Here is a 19,268-nt window from a genome sequence, read left to right on the forward strand (position 1 = left end):
TTCGAACCATCTTCTGCATGTCCTATCAGAAACTGTACCTTCACCAAATACTTTCAATAAATTTCTACATGCTTCTGTAGCATTTCTTCCTTGTTGAAATTCGTTTCAAAATACAGTGGCGTAAATGAACTTTATCAGTAGCCATGGGTACACTATCGCTTCACACATAAGACTAACGTGAATCAACTTTGTTTTAGTTAATTTGCTACATCAGTATGTATACATTAAGTGATAAAAATAGAGAAGCACACATGTGCCAAATAAACATGTGCTTACGTGTCGAAACTTGTTGTGATAGAAACGGACAGAACTTTCCGGTAGACCTTATATATATATATATATATAGGCATTCACTGTTTGATACTGATAGTAATAGTGATAAGACTGATTAATTTGGAGGTCAAAAACAACATGGACAAAAACCTGTAAGGTGAGGAGTAATTGCAGTTACATTATTCTCATTATTACATAGAGGGAATGTAGAAATTTTACTTATTTTTGTTAATTATGTATATGAAAAATTTAAGTCTATTTATGAAAATGATAGAAAGATAATGCATAACTTCCAAACCAATGAAAGTTGAGGAAAAATGGAGTAAAGAAAACTTGACTAGTCAAATGGAGGGTGGAAGAGGAGAAAAGAGATGGACAGAAAAAACAATATAAAATGAGATGGTCAAAATCATTCAAAACATACCATTGAACATAATTAACACATGATTAAAAGCTGAAAATTGTAAGATTTAAAAAAATCTAGCTATACATATTATCCAGCAGAAGCACACCTAAATGTAGAAGACATAGGAAGGATAAAAGGAAAATGATGAAAAAATATATATGAGGTCAATACTCACACAAAAAAGTGCTGTGGTTATATTACTTATTGGGAAAAAATAAAACATAAGGCAAAAAGCATTATTAGGGCTAAAAAGGAGTACCATTTAATGATAAAAAGAACAATTTATCAGGAAGCTATAATAATCCTAAACACCTCAGCTTTTAAAAATAAAGTCCCAGCCTGGCCTGTGGGTGTGCAGTGGATAAAGCATCGGCATGGAAAGCTGAGGGGTGGGTTTAAATCCCTGGTCAAGGCACATACAAGAAGCAACTACTGGCCCCGGTCGGTTGGCTCAGCGGTAGAGCGTTGGCCTGGCGTGCGGGGGACCCGGGTTCGATTCCCGGCCAGGGCACATAGGAGAAGCGCCCATTTGCTTCTCTACCCCCCACTCCTTCCGCTCTGTCTCTCTCTTCCCCTCCCGCAGCCAAGGCTCCATTGGAGCAAAGATGGCCTGGGTGCTGGGGATGGCTCCTTGGCCTCTGCCCCAGGCGCTAGAGTGGCTCTGGTCGCGGCAGAGCGAGCCCCTGAGGGCAGAGCGTCGCCCCTGGTGGGCGTGCCGGGTGGATCCCAGTCTGGCGCATGCGGGAGTGTCTGACTGTCTCTCCCCGTTTCCAGCTTCAGAAAAATACAAAAAAAAAAAAAAAAAAAAAAAAAAAAAAAGCAGCAACTACTATAAGCTGATGCTGTCCGTTCCTCCCTTCCCCCACTCCTCTCTTTAAAACCAATAAATAAAATCTTTAAAAATAAATAAATAAAAACAAAGTCCCAAAATATATAAAACCAAAATTGGGAAAATTTCACAGAGAGACTGCTAAAGCCACTATCACAGGAGTGGGATTTTGACCTACCTCTCTTGGTAATTTGTAAATCAAGCAGGAGGAAAACTTGAAAGGGCACAGAATATTTGAATAATACAATTAACAAGCTTGATACACACACACACACACACACACACACACATATTATACATTATTGTTAATGTGTATCTATAAAGCTATATATATATATAAAACAATACCTAATAGGAAAGCTTTAAAAAAAAATAGACCATGCCTATGGCTACAAAACAGTTGTCACAAAACCCCCAAAGATTGGTATTATTCAGTTTACCTTCTCTGACCATAATGCAATAAAATAAGAAATCAGTATCCAAGGGTTAGTCATCCTTCCAAAAAACAAAACAAAACAAAACCTAGTATACTTTTGAAAATATGAATAAGTATACTTTTCAGTAATTCCCAAGCTAAAAAAATATAACTGATATTAGAAAATCAGAACGGGATAAAATTTAAAATACTACTTATCAAAACTTAAGGGACAGAACTAAAGTAGCATTTGGAAATTTGTAGCCTTAAATGCTTATTGTTAGAAAAGACAAAGACTAAAAATAGAGGTAAGTATCCATTGAAGAAATCAGAAAAGGGATCACAGTAAAATAAAAGAAAAACAGAGAAAAATGAACAGAACAGAATAAAATAGAAAACAGAGATGATTAACCAGATGAAAAGCTGATTCTTTAGAAATAGATTTGTATTCCTAGAAAAATAAAATTTAACAAACTAGACTCAGGATGAAGTAGAACCTAAATATACTGATAGATATTAATAACTAGGAGCAAAAAAAAAAAAAAAGACGAAACCAAAAAAACCCCCACAACAACAACAAAAAATTGCCTACAGAAAACACACCTGATCCAGACAGTTTTATAAATAACCGAACCTTCAAGGATTCCTGCCTCATACAAACTGCTCTTGAGTTTGGGAGACGTCTGACCTGAAGGAAGGTGGGTGTGAACAGCCTAGAAATGAAGGTTGAAGCTTTGATTTATCCACTCAGCAAATATATGTTGAGCACATACTGTGCACCACGCACTACTTCAAAGCTTTGGACACGTTGGTGTACCAGGCAGGTCAAGCTCCCTCTCCAGAGACCCTACATTACAGTGATAAGACAGACACTAAACAATAAACACTAAACAAAGGGAGTCAGAGAGCACGTTTAGGAGACAGTTGGTGCTGCAGAAGCAAGAGAAGTAGGCGGAAGTGAGCAGTGGAGGATCGTGAGGGAGGGGGAGGAGGGACCACCTGGGGAGAAGTGTGTAGACTGGGGAGAAAGGAAAGGCAGACAGGAGAAAAGAAAGCCTATTGCAGAAGCCCCTATCCCCATGGGACATCGTGGAAACCAAGGGGGTAGGGATTCAAGGGGGAGTCAGGTGAGAAGGGAGAGAAAGCTTATAGGGTTAGCCTGGGGGCACTGTGGCTGAGGCTTAAGAGAGGGTAGGGTTGAGATTCAGTGAAAAAGTAGGTCCCTTGCCTGACCTGTGGTGGCGCAGTGGGTAAAGCGTCAACCTGGAACCCTGAGGTCGCCGGTTCAAAACCCCAGGCTTGCCTGGTCAAGGCACATATGGGAGTTGATGCTTCCTGCTCCTCCGTTCGTTCTCTCTCTCTCTCTCTCTCCTCTCTCTCTAATAATAAAAATGAATAAATAAAATAAAAAAAAAGTAGGTCCCAGGGTGGTAAGAAGAGGGATCAAGAGAAAAAGGGACACCCCTGAGCTGCAGTGAGGCTCAGACGAGGCAAACACCTCGCCACAGAGGCACTTGGGGCATCAAGTGGCAAAAGTGGCGATGGAGTAAGTGCTGGAGCAGTGAGAGGCATTGCTGCAGGTGGTGGGCAAGTCCATCAAGGGCTGGGTTTGCCCTGTGCCAGGCACTATTCTGGGTGTTTAGCCTACATGAACTCCCCCAAGCTCAGTCTGTGATGGAAGAATGTGGGGAGGAAGGGGGATGGAGAAAACAATGGATCTTTTGGAATGCTGGTCCTGATGGAAGGAGGGAGGCCATGGTCAAGTGAATCCACACCTTCAAGGGCAGACTAGGGGTCTGAGGGGGCAGGGCTGGGCCAGGAAGGTAGACAGGGACAGGGAAGCGGTGGGGGGGTGGTGGTGGCCAGGAGCCTGGGATCTTTTAATCTGAGCAAAATTAAAAGCAAGAAACCCCTGTCCCTTGGCTTCCTCCTCCATAAACTCACCACACACTGCAGGGACAGTGCAGGGACGGAGGCCGTGAATGGTTGTGTGCTTCTGGGTGTGTTATTTTTGCTGTTGCCAGGGTGGTAGAGGAGCCGGGGGAGTGCAGACCTCGATTTTTGTGTGTTATGTGCTATCCTGTGTGCTAGGCATTTTGTGGAACCAGCACTGAGCTCTGGTATCACCCTGGGCTGTGCTGGGCCACCAAGCCTGAAGACCATGAGTCCAATAGGTTCTGTCCCAAGGGTCTGGGCATGTGTGTGCAGGACTCGAGTGGGGGATGCCTGGTTAGGCTGAGGGGGTCCCCACGAGGTCCAGACTAGGTGGGCAGGTGGTCTTGTGGCCATCAGGCCCAGGGCAGGTTTGCAGGGAGATGGCAGAGGCCTAGGGCTACTCTGAATCTGGGTCTGGAGCCTCCTCCTGGCCTCTTCCCTGCAGCCCCATCAGTCAATGACTCTGTTGAGATTGTCCATGGCCTTTCAGTGGCCACAGTGGGAGTAAAGGCTGGGAGCTGGGAGCAAAAGCAGGTGGAGATGGTGGTGGGATGGATGGGAGGTTGCAGGGTGGCTCTGGGGTAGGTATAGAGTTGGGGGCCTGGGTGACTTGGGGAGGGAGGAAGCGGGAAGGGGCAGGAAGATGGAGACACAGAGCACCGGAAGCAGTAGTTTCCTCTCTCCAGGGCTGGGCCAGGAAATCCAGCCCTCATGCTTCCCAAGGTGCTTCCTGCAGATAAGTGAGCTTCCAACCGCCCCTTCCTGCTCCCCGCTTTCCCCACCCCTCCCATCCTGCTCCAGCCCCCAAGGGACCCTCAGCTCCCTCACTCAGGCCGGGCCAGTGGCCTTGGGAAGAGCCTGGATAGGGGGGTGGAAGGTCTGGGCATCCTGCAGCCACACTTCCAGGCAGCAAGGGTCCACAGAGAAAGCAGGACCAGACCCACAGACAGTGCTGGAGACTCGGCTCTGTGGGGTCAGTGGAATCCTGGTAGGCAGAGATTTTCCCTGAAGTATGGTGGATGTGGGGTGGAGAAAGCCAGGGGTCCCCTCAAGGGTCAGGGCTGGTCCTTGGGAAGAGGCCCCTGCTCTGGGGTGGACCAGAGGCTGTCCTGGAGACAGAGGGATGAGTAGGGAGGGGGTTGTGGTGGGCAGAGAGTGGTCAAGGCAGCTCTGTGGGGAGCAGGTTGTTCTTGGAGGGGGTGTCAAATACTTCCGTGTGGAGTTAAGGTATTTCTAGGTTGTCCTGGGGAGGGGCAGGGAGGTTTTCTGTGTGTGGGTTCATTCAAGTTTATTCCTGGGAGGCTCAGGGAATCCAGGGCTGCTCCTGGAGAAGGCAAGGGAGTCTGAGGTCAACGCTGTTTACCAGGCGCCAGAGGGTGTCCCATGCTGGGCTATTCCTGTGAAGGTTATCAAATGTGCCCTGTGAGAGGGTGAATGGCTCTGCTATAGGGGTCAGGGACTGTTTCTTGGAGAGAAATGAAAGCGTGTTGGGAGAGTTCTGTGGGAGTCAGGAGCTGTTTCTCTGGAGTTCAGGGATATTTCGACGTTAAGTTACTGCAGTTTGCTCTCGGGAGCCCTAGGGGCACAGTGTTTCGCGGCACTGGGGTAGTTCCATGAGGCTGATCAGGGTGGGGGGCCTGGCGTGCTCCAATGGGGCGGTGGTGCCTGAGCTAGTTTCTTGACTGCGCTCTCATCTCCTCCGCCCACTCATCACCCCCTCCCGCGTTGCCACGACAACGGGTAAAACTAAAATTCACTTCCTGCTGCTGGTGGAGTCTAGTAGCGCCCCCTCCCCTAAGCCCTTCCTCATAGGTCGCGCCCCCATCTTGTCGTCGCTAAGGTGACGGGGAGAGGGCGACAAACGTTGGTCTAGAACCGGGGCCAGGAGAGGGATGGGGGAGGATCAGAGGCGGGTCTCAGAGTCGGGAGCGAACTCCCAAAAGTCGGCTGGGGTGGGAGAGCCGCGCGGACCACTGTGGCCGTCAGGGTTAAGTCGCGGGGTTAACTGGCTCTGGCAGTGGGAGAACACTAGGCCCGTCTCGGCCCCGAGGTCTCCGCCATCCTGACCTCAGGGCTGGGGCAGGTTCAGTCACTGTCATGTTACCCCCGGCCTTGAGTGGGGTGAGGTGGGATGGGAGATCGGTAGAGTGGGGGAGAAGCTGCCGTTCCTGGAAACTAAAGCTCCCGATTTTCTCTCCCCTTCCTGCCCTTCCTCTGGTCCTTGCGTCCGACGCGGCCCCATCCCAGGTCCAGGACCGCTCCTCGCCTCGTCTTCCGCGGTTGTCCGCGGACGCTCGCCCGCAGCAGAAGGGCGGCGCGGCGCTAGCTGCTCAGCCACTCCCCCGCGAGGCCTAGGGCTCCCCACACCCCCCCTCCGTGCAACCCCACGGCCCCCACCCGGTAGCGCGGCCCCTACCCTCCTCACGAACCCTCTCACCTCACCCCGGGACCCCCACAGGCCCTCTGGCACCCATCCCAGGGGTGGCCCTGAGCCCTCCCGGCCCCCGCCTTCGGCGCAGCCCCCTGGCCACCCCCGCTTCCCTCCCGGCGCAGGCCCCCTCCCCGCGCCGCCCCCGCCCCCGGGGAAGGCAGGCGCCGAGCTGAGTCGGGGCCCATGCAGTTGAGCCGCGCTGCTGCCGCCGCCGCCGCCGCCACCCCTGCGGAGCCCTCGGCGCCGCTATCCCCCGCGCCGGCCCCGGCCCCGGCCCCCCCCAGCCCCCTCCCGCACAGCGAGGCCGACGGGGCTCTGGCGGGGGGCGGGGGGGGCCCGGGGAACTGCGCGGAACCCCCGTGCTCCCTGCTCCCGGCCGCGAGCAGCCCCAGCCCCGGCGCGGTGATGGACGGCCCCGGGGCCAGCGCCGTGATCGTGCGCGTAGGCATCCCGGACCTTCAGCAGACGGTGAGCCCCGCGGCCCCGGTCCGGGCAGCTACCCGGCCTTCACCATCCACCCCCTCCCCCCCACCACCGGCGCGCTCGGAGCTGGGTGCGGGAGACCCCAGGCCCGCGGCTACTCACCCCTCCCCCGCCACCTCCGCGGGGACCCTCTCCATCGCCCGCGGGGGCGGGGCCCGGGGAAGCACCGCCCTCCAGGCGGTGCCTCGCCCGCTGGCCGCGGAGGCGCGAGGTTCGCGGCTTGGGCTCCCGAGCCCCGCATTTCTGCGGGGACCCTGGGGCTCTGTGCTCTGCGCGCTGCAGGGCAGAGCCAGCCCACACTCATGAGCCCGCTTCGCCGCAGAAGTGTCTGCGCCTGGACCCGGCCGCGCCCGTGTGGGCCGCCAAGCAGCGCGTGCTCTGCGCCCTCAATCACAGCCTCCAGGACGCGCTCAACTACGGGCTTTTCCAGCCACCCTCCCGGGGCCGCGCCGGCAAGTTCCTGGACGAGGAGCGGCTCCTGCAAGACTACCCACCTAACCTGGACACGCCCCTGCCCTACCTGGAGGTGAGCAGCGGGAGCGCGGCCGGGGGTAGGAGGAGGGCGCGCATGGTGGACCACCGAGCTCCGAGGCATCAGCAGTGAAGGGCTTGGCCGTGAGGAATACGGACGGGAGGAGTTCGTGTGGAAGCAGGGGGGTCTGTGCGCGGCGAGTGCAGTGAGCAATGTGTATTGTGTGTGCGGTGTATGCAGCGAGCCGTGTGTGTGGTGTGAGTGAGCAGCGTGCCTGGCCTGCGGTCAGCAGCGTGTGCGGTGGGTTCCTGAGAGTGGTTCTGCGGGGTTGGGTGTGAGCAGGAGTGCGTCCAGAGCGTGTGTGGAGTAAGCCAACGTGTTATGTGTGTCCATCAACCCCATCCCCGGGAGTCTCTGAAGGCAAATCGAAGCCTTGCTCATTTGCTTACCCATTTATGATGTAAGTTAGGGCCATGGAGTGCCCTGTTAGACATGGGACACAGACCTGGGGTTTGGATGGAGGGATGTCAAGTGTTTGAGCAATGAAATAAGCATTATGGTAGCTGAGCTAAAACTTGGCTTGGCTTCTATGGCAGTTCAGGGAAGTGGGGTCAGTTCTACTCAAGAGAGAGTGAGGTAAACCTGAAACCAGGTCTTGGAAGAGGAGTGGGATTTTCCAGGGAATTCTAGGGGTGGGAATGAGACAGACAGGCCATTGCAGACCATGGACAGTTAGGCACGAGCCCCCTCTAAGCTTAGTGTTGGCTCTGTGTCCATGGTAGTGTGGTTGGGGATTGTGTGACTGATGGGGAGGGGTATGTGACTGCAGGTGGGTGATCAGTGTGAGGCCTGACTGCAGAGGTAAGCAGGACTCGTTTTTTGTGCATGCATTCACTCAGCCCAGGTGGGTGCCTTTTCCCTGCTTTTTCTTTACCTGAGCAGTTTCGATACAAGAGGCGAGTTTATGCCCAGAACCTCATCGATAATAAGCAGTTTGCAAAGCTTCACACGAAGGTAAGCAGGCAGCCACCGGGAAGGGACTCTAGAAGTTACCTTTTGCACCCAGGGGCTGTATTTCCTTGCTTCAGCCTTGACTGGGTTTTGTGATGTCAAAATGTCATTTAAAAGCTCCTTATTGAGGCCCTCCCCTGTCTCCCAGCGCCCCCACCCCAGCCTGGGGTTGACCACAGTCCCTCCAGGTTTGGCTCAGTCTGTTTGATCCTGTTGTCAGGGGGCCAGAGCAGTGTTGGGGTGGCTGGAGGGCTGGGCACAGACTGCGGGCATTGTGGCTATGAGGTAGATGGTCTGGTTCCGGTCATATCAGACTCTTGCTGACTCCTCTGCTCCACTCCTGGCTTAGTGGGAGTGGAGTGTGATAGGGCATGTGTCTTGGTGAGAACCTGGGTGGGAGAGAAGTGAACAATCACCTGATATGGTCATTGGCGGAGAACAAAGAGACCAGCACTTAGTGGTCACCAGCACTGGGCACTTGGAATCAGGCATCTTCTTAGTTTCCTCCTGGGTGGGACTGTTATCGCCTTTGGCACATGAAGATACTGAGCAGTTAAGTGACTTGCTTACAGATGTGCAGCCAGTGAAGCTGGGGCTGAACCCAGATCTGTCTGACTCTGGGGCCCTGTGCCTGAGGCACACCTTTGGGTTACTGCTGGGCACCATTGCTAGGTGGGCCTGACCCCAAATGCTCTTTGGGGGGGTACCTCACTGTTCTCTCTGAACATAGAAAGGGCAGTGTAGGTGCTATGGGTCCTCCCCACAGGTAGACCCCCTGAGCTCTCACCTCAGGCTCCCATGGACCAGGGGACATTTGCTTGCTGGACACTTCTCTGGAGCCTAGAAAAGGGATCTGACCACTGTTACCCCTGTTCCACAGTGACCCCTCTGTGACCTTGGAGCCTCCATGCCAGACTTCTCTGCTGCCCTAGAGTATAGGGTGGTCAGTGGACATGACTTTGGGACTGTGGAGACTGTTGTGGAAAGGTCACTCTCTCTCTCCACTGGCCCCTGTGTGTCTATGTTACCTTGTGTTCTTCCCATGGTTACCTCTCCTCCAAAACTGTCCCCAGGTACCCACAGGACATTGGTGACCCTTGACCTTTAATGAGTCTCACTTGTTTTTAGGATGAATTTCAACCTCTTATCACTGCCCCATGTCTGCCTGCCTGGGCCCCAGCTGCCCCACCATCACACCACCCACCCTGGGTCCAGCTGAGGTCTCTCCCTTAGTTGTCCTGACCCACCTCAGGAGGCCACCTTTTGTGGCATGGTCCCCATGGCGCTCTCTCCTATTTCTGGTGTGCCTTGGGTGTTTCTAAAAGGCCTAGGGCCTCTGGTCAGGGCACCTTGCCTGAACATGAAGTGTCTGTAGCACCAGCAGGGCTAAGTGAGGCTCTACTGAGTGAATTCATATATGGCTGAGTGAATGAATGGAAGGCAGGCAAAGTCCTCAACGGAGGGACCACCTGGGGGTAGAGAAGGGCCCCTGGGGTAGGGGTTTGCCATGGGGTGAACACATGAAGAAGATGGACCAGAGAGGGAACAGGTCACCTTGAGAGTGATAAGCTTATAGGGCTGGTCTCTGCCTGGGTAGCTTTGGGCTCTTCCAGGCTGGGCACGTTGGAGCACTAGGGCCAGGCAGAGGAGCTGGGGCAGTGCAGTAGATGCTCTACAGGTGGTCTGAGGCTGGCTGATGGAAGGTGGGTGATCGTCAGATGATGGTGGCCGTGATGCAGGCTGACAGGATGGTCGGGTATTCTAGGCGAACCTGAAGAAGTTTATGGAATACATCCAGCTGCACAGCACAGACAAGGTGGCCCGCCTGCTGGACAAGGGGCTGGACCCCAATTTCCACGATCCTGACTCAGGAGGTGAGAAGTAGAGCAGGAAGGGGCATGGTCTTGAAGTGACTGGGCCATAACCTTTCTCTGTCTCTTGAACCCAGAGTGTCCTCTGAGCCTTGCGGCCCAGCTGGACAACCCCACAGACCTGCTGAAGGTGCTGAGGAATGGCGGTGCTCACCTGGACTTCCGCACTCGCGATGGACTCACTGCAGTGCACTGTGCCACACGCCAGCGAAATGCGGCAGCTTTGACGGTCAGCGCCAGTGGGATCCTGGCCTGGAGAGGCATATGGACCAGGATGGGGAGGAAGTTGGGCTAAGCATGAACACTGAGGTTCCTCACCCTCAGACCCTGTTGGACCTGGGCGCTTCACCTGACTATAAGGACAGCCGTGGCCTGACGCCGCTATACCACAGTGCCCTGGGCGGCGGGGATGCCCTCTGCTGTGAGCTGCTCCTCCATGACCATGCTCAGCTGGGGACCACTGATGAGAATGGCTGGCAAGAGATCCACCAGGTAGGGCATCCTGCCTCTGTTGGAGGAAGGGGGAGGTCCTAGGCTCTGTAGGAGTAGGGGGATTCCTGGCTTTCTCTGCAGAAGCGGGGATTCCTAGCTCTATCTGCAAGAGTACGGGTCTCAGGCTCTGTTGGGGGAGCCAGCAGCATCTCCCTCCTCCCCTAGGCCTGCCGCTTTGGGCACGTGCAGCACCTGGAGCACCTGCTGTTCTATGGAGCTGACATGGGGGCCCAGAATGCCTCAGGGAACACGGCCCTGCACATCTGTGCTCTCTATAACCAGGTGTGACTATAGGTGTATATGTGTGTGCACACAGGTGACCCTGTGCAATGATTGCATGTTTGTGCATGTTTGACTCTGTGTCCCTCCGTGCATGCATGTTATGTATCCTATAGCAAGTGGTAACCATGTAGGGCTATGTGTGGATGTCTGTTCCCTAAACACACGTGTTCTGAACAACCAGGTATGAACTGTGCACGTCTGGGTCCTCTGGGCCAGGCAGGACCTGATGTGTACACCTGGACTGCTCACCCTGTGCATGTGCCCCTTATGTGCATGTACCACACCCTGACCCCCAATCCAACCCTACCAACAGGAGAGCTGTGCTCGTGTCTTGCTTTTCCGTGGAGCCAACAAGGATGTCCGCAACTACAACAGCCAGACGGCCTTCCAGGTACAAGAGTGGTCTACAGCAGTGAGAGGCTGCTCCAGGGTGTATCTGTCTCTCTTTGTGGCTGGACCTCTGTGGACTTTGGTTCTTTCCTGAGGCGATTGCCCCTGGGTGAGGGGCAGGGGACAGGGTGGCCAGCAGTGGCTTGCTCATGGAGGTGGTCACTTGGATGGTGAGCTCTTTCACTTCCTGGGAGAAAGGAGGGTCAGAGGGCTCTGGGGCCAGGGGTGGAGATTGGTGGGGTACAGAGGTGAACCAGGGGTCCAGGGGGTGGTCCCAACTCCTGACTTAATTTAGGTGATGTTTCTGAGCCCTTTCTCTGGCCTAGTTTGATCCTTGGCACCAGTATGGCTAGATGATGGGTGGCCATGTGGCCTAGAATGTGTGGGAGGAATTGGGGACTATGTCCTGGGGACTTTTGGACCACAGAGGGATCTGGGGCCCACAGGGGAGATGTGGGGAGAACGTGTCTGGCACTGTGCTGTCCAGCAGGTACAAAGACTGTGGAGAGCCTGCTGGAGGAGCAGATGCTGGGACGAGGGAAGGGTTGAGGGAGGGGGAGGGGAAGACAGTGGGGGCCATGGCTGAGATCTGGGAAAGGTGGTGGGTGGGGGGGGGAGGGCCATTGAGAGAATAGGGGTGGTGACCAGCATACCCCAGTGTGTCCAGGACTGTCCTGGTTTTAGCTCTGAAAGTCCTTGTCCCAAGAGATCCCTTAGTCCTGGGAAGACTGGTGTGGTGGGTTAGACAGGGGCAGGTTCCAAGCCTGGGGCCACCAACCACAGAAGACAGGAGCCTGAAGAGCTATCAGGGTGATGAGTGTCATGTAGCTCAGTCTACCATCCTGGTCCTCCCACCATAGGTAGCCATCATCGCAGGGAACTTTGAACTGGCGGAGGTCATCAAGACCCACAAAGACTCAGATGTTGGTGAGTTCTACACCCCAAGTTCACACTGAATGTTGGTTTGTGAGGGTTGTCAGGGGTCAGTGGGGATGTTACAAGGGAGCCACTATGCTCTAAGCCTCTTCTTCCAGCTCTGGTTGCCAGCTGCACTCCGTTTTGTCAGTCCATCCGTGGCCCCTGCAGGGATGGAGAACGTGCTGATGCAAGGGCTTGTGCAGAGGGGACAAAGGGTCAGGATCAAAGTCAAAGGCATGGTTAGGTTAGGGCTGTTGGTTGGAGCCAGTGCTGGGTTTAGATATTGGCTGAGATTGAGAGGGGTTGAAGTTAGGGTCAAAGCACATTTCCCAGTAGGTCATGTGAAGGGCCAGCAGGGGATATGGGTCAGTGGATATCAGCCCCTGTCCCTCAGCATATTACTCCAGAGCAAGAACTAGGTCCAGTGGCCACAGCATGCCTCCCCAGAAAAGGTCGTATCAGTGTGCATGCAAGGAAACACAGTGATGGGAGTGATCTCCTCAGGGTCAGGTATGTGAGTGACTTGTGGTCCCAGAAGAAACACCAGGCCATGCCATGTAGTCTCAGCTCCACGACAGGCAGGAGGATGGGCTCAGCTGTCACCTGTAGCCTCAAGGAGGTCCCTACCCACTCCCAGGTCACTGGGTATAGGGCTGGTCTGGGGCCTGTCCTCAGAACTGTGCCATCCTTTTCCAGTGTGGGGTGACAGGGGCTCTAGGAGTGGGGGGCCTCCCCATCTAAAAAGAGTATTTCTGCCAGAAACCACTCTCCAGCCACCTAGCACATAAGGGGCTTCCTTCTTAGCTTCCCCGTGTCCTGATTGGCCCAGACCGTTCTGCCCATGACTCTGGAACAGACTCCCAGGTTCCCCTTTCTGCCCTGAGTGACAGTGAATAGCAGAGAGCTGGTGCTGGTCTTAGGGTTAGGACCCTTTCTTCTTAGTTATAATGTGAGGTTACTATCAGGGCTGGGATTGAATTTTGGATGGGTGTTGAGATTATGGCCAAGTTCATGGTTAAGGACCTTTTTCCCTAGGGTCTCCTCTGAGTAGACCTCACCCAAATAAGGCTCAGTGCCCCTGACACCCCAAGTGGGGTCAGGACCATGATAATGGATAGCAGGTCCAGGGCGTAAGGGGTTCTAGGGCAGCAGTGTTAGCTGAGTGAAATGGTGTGGGATTGAGGTCCAGGTTCTGGCTGGACAGAGCTGTTATTCTGTCTGGACAGAGGTTTGAGGTTTGTATCAGGGGCAGGAGACAGTCTTGGTCTGGGTGGGCCTGAGTGCTTGCAGGTGGTTGTTAGCCTGGGGCTACCTGAGTTTGTAGATGTATGGGGTCTTTCTTCTACCTGTGGTAGTCTAACCATGGGAAAGCTGTTCAGGGTCTCTGTGCCTCAGTTTCTCTTAAGAAAAAAATAGTCTTTTATGGTTATTTGCATCCACTTCTCACCTCTGACCATGTGTGGGATTCAGTTCTGTGGGTTTGTACTCTGGCGGTGACATCGGTCCAGCTGACCTAGGCTGAGTGAGGAAGGCCCAGCTGCATCTCACAATTGTGGCGTGGACAGAGATGCTTGGGCTCCTGGGGGAACTGTTATCACAGCTTACTGCCTGGCTGACCCAGGGTGCATTCACCTGGTTGGGGTTAGATGTGCCATAGCTGGGCCAGGGTGGAGTGGGCATCCACTCTGCTGGCCATGCACCGTACCTGCTCACTTGTCACATACACTCTGATGATGCAGCCAGATGTCCCTGAGCCATGGGGTAATGTAGTCATGAGCATTTACTATAAACCCTGTTATCTTAGCTCCCCTTCTCAGCACTCCCCATGAGTAATTATTAGTCCACATTTATAGAGGAGGAGGCAGGCACAGTGGGCTAATGGCAGAGCCTGCCTTCAAACCTAGGCCGCCTGGGGTTCATTCTGTCACCCCCACTCCCTCTGCACACATTCACTCCAAGGACACTCCCTCAGTGACAGGCACAAATTGCCATGTCCCACCCCAGCTCTAGGACCCTGGGTGGGGCCTATGCACAGAGGAGGAGCTGGAGGAGGCTTTGCCCACCTACCCCCTTCCTATTCCTCAGAGAAGGAGCCCAACTGCAGGGGTCTGCTAGGCTGGGACCTGTCACCTTCAGGGGACAGGATACTTGAAGCCGCAGGGTAAGGATACTTGATACTTGTCACCCTCAGGTGTAACTGGGACCTGTCACCCTCAGGGGCAGCTTCACCCACTCCTCTAGACTGACAGGCCTGAAGTAGGGCCTTTCCACCTGGGAGTGGCCACCTTGGGTCGCCTTTGACCCACATTACCCCACTCACTTCCCCCACAATGCACATTCAAGCACTTGTTCTTGTGGACTTATATCCCACAGTGCTTTGACCATGAACTAGGGAAGTGCTTCTCACATCTGAGTCACATCTGACTCAGCAGGTCTGGGTGGAGCCCGAGACTCTGTATTTCTAAACAGTCTCCAGCTGAAGGTGAGGCTGCTGGTCTGTGGCTCACACTTTGCGCAACAGGAGTCTAGAATAAGGCTTGGCAAACAATGTCCTGCCGGCCAAATCCAGCCCCCAGTCCGCTTTTTTGTTTGTTTGCTTTTAAACTGGGGCTTTAAAATTGAGGATTTAAATTTCATTTAAAATTAAATTCACATAAAATTAACTATTTAAAATGGAATAATTCAGTGGTATTTAGTACATTCATAATGTACAACCAACTCTATTGAATTCCAAAACATGTTTCTCCTCACAAAAGAAAACCCTATATAATTAAGCAATTATTCCACATTCCCCTCACTCAAACGATGGCAGCCATTACCATACTGCTGTCTGTATGGACTTGCCGTATAAATAGAGTCACACAATATGTGACCCTTGGTGTCTGGCTTCTTTTAACTCAACATATGTTCAGGCTTCATTTAGATTATAGGAGGTTTCACTACTTTATTCCCTTTTATGGCTGAGTGAGGTTCTATTGTTTGTAGATATGACATCTTGTTTATCCATTAATCCTACGGACATGGGTTGTTTCTACCTTTTGGCTATTGTGAATACTGCTGCTATGAACATGTGTGAAATGTATTTGCTCGAATACCTGTTTTCAGTTATTTTGGGTATATACTTAGGAGTGGAATTGTTGGGTCATATCATTCTTTATTTAACTTTTTGAGGAACAATCAAATTGTTTCCCACCATTTTATACTTCCACCAGCAATGTAGAAGGGTTCTAAATTCTTCACCTCACCAATATTTGTTCTTAATTAGTTTTTATTTTTTAAATATATAGCTATTCTAGTTAGTGTGAAGCAATATCTCATGGTAGTTTTCAAATTGCATTTCCCTGATGGCTAATGATGTTGAGCATCTTTTCATGTGCTTGTTGGCCACTTGTATTCTTCTTTGGAGAAGTGTCTGCTCATATCCTTGGCTCAGTTTTTAATTACTTATAGAATGAATTAGATAGTATTTCTTTCTCTCCTATTCTTTGGAAGAGTTTTAGAAGGATTGGTGTTAGTTCTTTAAATGTTGGTAGAATTTATCAATAATGCTATCTGATGGGTGATTTGTGATTACTGATCTTTGCTTGTTATAGGCTTGTTTAGATTTTCTATTTCTTCTTGAGTCAGTTTCAGAAATTTGGCCCTTGCGTCTAGCTTATCTAATCTGTTGGCATATAACTGTTCACAGTATTCTCTCATATTTCTTTCTAATTCTATAAAATTGGTAGTAATGCCATATATTTCATTTCTGATTTTAGTTGTATGTGTCCATCTTTCCTTTTTTCTTTGTCAGTCTTGCTAAAAGTTTGTCAATTTTGTAGATATTTTCAAAGAAACAACTTTGGTTTCATGAATTCTCTGTAGTTCTATTCTGTATTTCACTTATCTCTAACTTTTATTTCTTTCCTTCTCCCAACTTTAGGTTTGGTTTGCTTCTCCTTTTCTAGTTTCTTAAGCTGTGTAATTAAGATCTTGATTTGAGACCTCTGTCATTTTTTTTTTTTTGTATTTTTTTGAAGTGAGAAGTGGGGTGGAGGCAGACAGATTCCTGCATGCACTCCACTGGGATCCACCCGGCATGCCCACCAGGGGCGATACTGTGCCCATTTGGGCCATTGCTTTGCTGCATTTGCTGCTTTGGAGCCATTCTAGTGCCTGAGGCGGAGGCCATGGAGCCATCCTCTGCATCTGGGCCAACTTTGCTCACATGGAGCCTTAGCTGCAGGAGGGGAAGAGAGAGACAGAGAGAAAGGAGAGGGGGAGGGGTGGAGAAGCAGATGGGTGCTTCTCCTGTGTGCCCTGGCCAGGAATTGAACCCAGGATTTTCATATGCTGAGCTGATGCTGTACTGCTGAGCCAACTGGCCAGGACTGAGACCTCTGTCTTTTTAAAACATAGATGTCTACAGCTATAAATTTACCTCTTAGAATTGCTTTGGCTGCATCTCATGTTTTGCTATGTTGTATTTTTGTTTTCTCAAAGTGTTTGCTAATTTTCTTTGTGAATTCTGTTTTGACACATTGGTTGTTTAAAATTGTGTTGTTTAATTTTCACATATTTGTGAATTTTCCAGATTGTTTTTTTCTGTACCTGATTTTAAATTTCATCCTATTGTGAGTGGAGAAGATATTTTGTATGATTTCAGACTTTTAAACTTTATTGAGACTTGCTTTGGTCTATTCTGGGGAATGTTCCATGGGCATTTGAGAAAAATGTGTATTTTGCTCTTGTTTTCCGGAGTGTAGTCTCTTTCTCCCCCTCTCCCTCCATATATATGTCTTTTAGATCTATTGGTTCAAGTCTTCTATGTCCTTATTGATCTTCTTTTTAAATGTTCTATCCATTATTGGAAGTGGGGTGTTGAAGTTTTACGTATTATCATAGAACTATTTCTCAAATGTGTCAATGTTTGTTTCATATTTTTGTTTGATCCATTATTGTTTGATAAATATATGTTAAGAATTGTTAACCCATTTATGAACTGACCCTTTTATTAATATATAATGTCCTCTGACTTTTGTAATACTTTTTACCTTTAAGTCTATTTTGTCTAATAATTAATATAGCTACTTAGCTCACTTTTGGTTGCTATTTATTTGAAATATCTTTCCTTATCCTTTTATTGTAAACTTACCTGTGTCTTTCATTCTAAGGTCATTCATTTGTAAATAGCATATACTTGGATCAAGTTTTCTTAATATTCATCTGCTTTTTAAATAAAGCTTTATTGGGGCTCAGCCACACCCATTTGCTTCTATATTGTTTGTGGCTATTTCTGTGCTCTCATGGCAGTGCTGGGTCCTGCAACAGAGACGATGTGACTTACAAAGCCTGAAATAGTGACTCTCTGATTCTTTGCAGAACTTTGTCTGCCCCTGGTCCAGATGTTCTTGTATGGTTTTTCCAGCCATAGTTAAGTACAAGTGGTCTCATACAGCAGCAGTCTGGTGAGATCTGTCACCATATTTGCAGCCTGTTCTGTCTCTCCTGAAATGAGCAGTTCCAAGAGCAGAGCTGAGCATCCCCAAGACCTCATCTTCTGACAGGAGGTGCAGGCTTCTACCCCTGAAGCTACAGTTAGAGACACTTTGGAATGTGATCCCAGAAGTAGCTTCCTGTCCTGGTTTTCTTAGGACTGAGGCAGCTCCTGGGACATAGGATTTTAGTTTTAAAATATGGAAAGCCTGGGAAAGCCAGGACAAGTAGGTCACCTTATCCAGCTACCCTGAACCTCACCTATGTGCCACCTCCCTCAGTACCATTCAGGGAAACTCCCAGCTATGCAAAGCGACGGCGGCTGGCTGGCCCCAGTGGCTTGGCCTCCCCACGGCCCCTGCAGCGCTCAGCCAGTGACATCAACCTGAAGGGTGAGGTGCAGCCGGCAGCTTCTCCTGGACCCTCACTTCGAAGCCTCCCCCACCAGCTGCTACTCCAGCGGCTGCAGGAGGAAAAAGACCGGGACCGGGATGGTGACCAAGAGAACGACATCAGTGGCTCTGCAGCAGGCAGGGGCAGCCAGAGCAACCTCAGGTAGGAGGGGCAGGGCATCCCTGGCAGGGTCTGGGTGGGTTGGGTGCCGGGATGCAAGCTGGAGGAGCCAGCATGGGGAGGCAGGGAGAGGTCTATGGTGTCTAGTACCTCTGCAGTGGTGGGCTAAGGCTTGGGGTGGGGCACTCCAAGCCCTCCAGATGGACCTCCCTGGATGAGGAAGGGAAGGAGGTGAGGTCCTCTAGCCTGGGACAGGCTCCCCCATACTGATCTCTGGTTGGGACTGGACTTGCCCTGAGGACAACAGGCAGCTGAGGGAGCATGTTGGGAGGGGAGGGTCTGGTTAGACCTGTGGTTTAGAAAGTTTCCTGCCGTGCCAGGGAGGAGGGCTGGATGGTAGGTAATAGGGGTTATGAAAGGAAGCTTCCTCTCCAGGAGGGCTTGAAACTTGAAGGTGACCCTTAGTCTTGTCCCCAAAGGGGAGTCTTCATCTTTCTCCCACTTCTTCAACCCAGGACTATGTGGTTCTACTCTTTACTTTTGACCATAAGTGATGGGACCCTGAGAACCAGGGACATGTGAGGGCCTTGGCATCCTCAGAACACAGAGCAGGAAGCCTGGCTGGAAACCCGCTGCTGCTGTTGACTGTGCAGTAGGGAGTGTGAGGGAGGCACTGGCTCCACAGACAGTCAGCTGGGGTCCAGTGCAGTCCTTGCATCTGCTGACTGTAGCCTTGGACAGGTCAGCTGACCCCTCAATGCCTGGGTTCTCTTCAGTAAGGTAGGACTAATCCCACCTAAGTCGTTTCCTTCTGGAAGCCTTCCAGAACAGGAGCAGATGAGGGGTCCCTGTTGGGAGCCCCTATCCCACAGTATTGGCCAGCTGCCACTGGTTGAGGCATTTCTCCTCCCCGCACCTTGAGGGCAGCAGCCATCATTCTTGCTTTCTAGTTTTCCCAGAGCCAGTTACATGGAAGGTTCTTGGGAGACATTGTTGAGTGAGAGTGGCACAAACAGCCCTGTTTCATGATGACAGCTGGGTTGCACTGTCTCACTTAACCTTGATCCCACAT

General features: G+C 51.3%; 1 protein-coding gene across 2 annotated transcripts in view; it reads left to right on the forward strand.

The window, feature by feature from the left end:
• Nucleotides 1-4,718: 4,718 nt before the first annotated feature.
• Nucleotides 4,719-19,268, forward strand: part of SHANK3 (SH3 and multiple ankyrin repeat domains 3) — a 52,274-nt gene continuing 37,724 nt past the window's right edge. For both annotated transcript variants that reach the window (XM_066358803.1, XM_066358804.1), the window contains exons 1-11: nt 4,719-4,846; nt 6,106-6,757; nt 7,095-7,298; nt 8,187-8,258; nt 10,021-10,129; nt 10,204-10,355; nt 10,451-10,618; nt 10,784-10,900; nt 11,214-11,291; nt 12,151-12,217; nt 17,965-18,238. In XM_066358803.1, the coding sequence (XP_066214900.1) occupies nt 6,473-6,757; nt 7,095-7,298; nt 8,187-8,258; nt 10,021-10,129; nt 10,204-10,355; nt 10,451-10,618; nt 10,784-10,900; nt 11,214-11,291; nt 12,151-12,217; nt 17,965-18,238 (1,526 nt within the window). In that variant the 5' untranslated portion in view covers nt 4,719-4,846; nt 6,106-6,472. The remainder of the gene's footprint in view (nt 4,847-6,105; nt 6,758-7,094; nt 7,299-8,186; nt 8,259-10,020; nt 10,130-10,203; nt 10,356-10,450; nt 10,619-10,783; nt 10,901-11,213; nt 11,292-12,150; nt 12,218-17,964; nt 18,239-19,268) is intronic.

Source organism: Saccopteryx leptura, chromosome 1, assembly GCF_036850995.1.
Source record: "Saccopteryx leptura isolate mSacLep1 chromosome 1, mSacLep1_pri_phased_curated, whole genome shotgun sequence".
Classification (NCBI taxonomy): domain Eukaryota; kingdom Metazoa; phylum Chordata; class Mammalia; order Chiroptera; family Emballonuridae; genus Saccopteryx; species Saccopteryx leptura.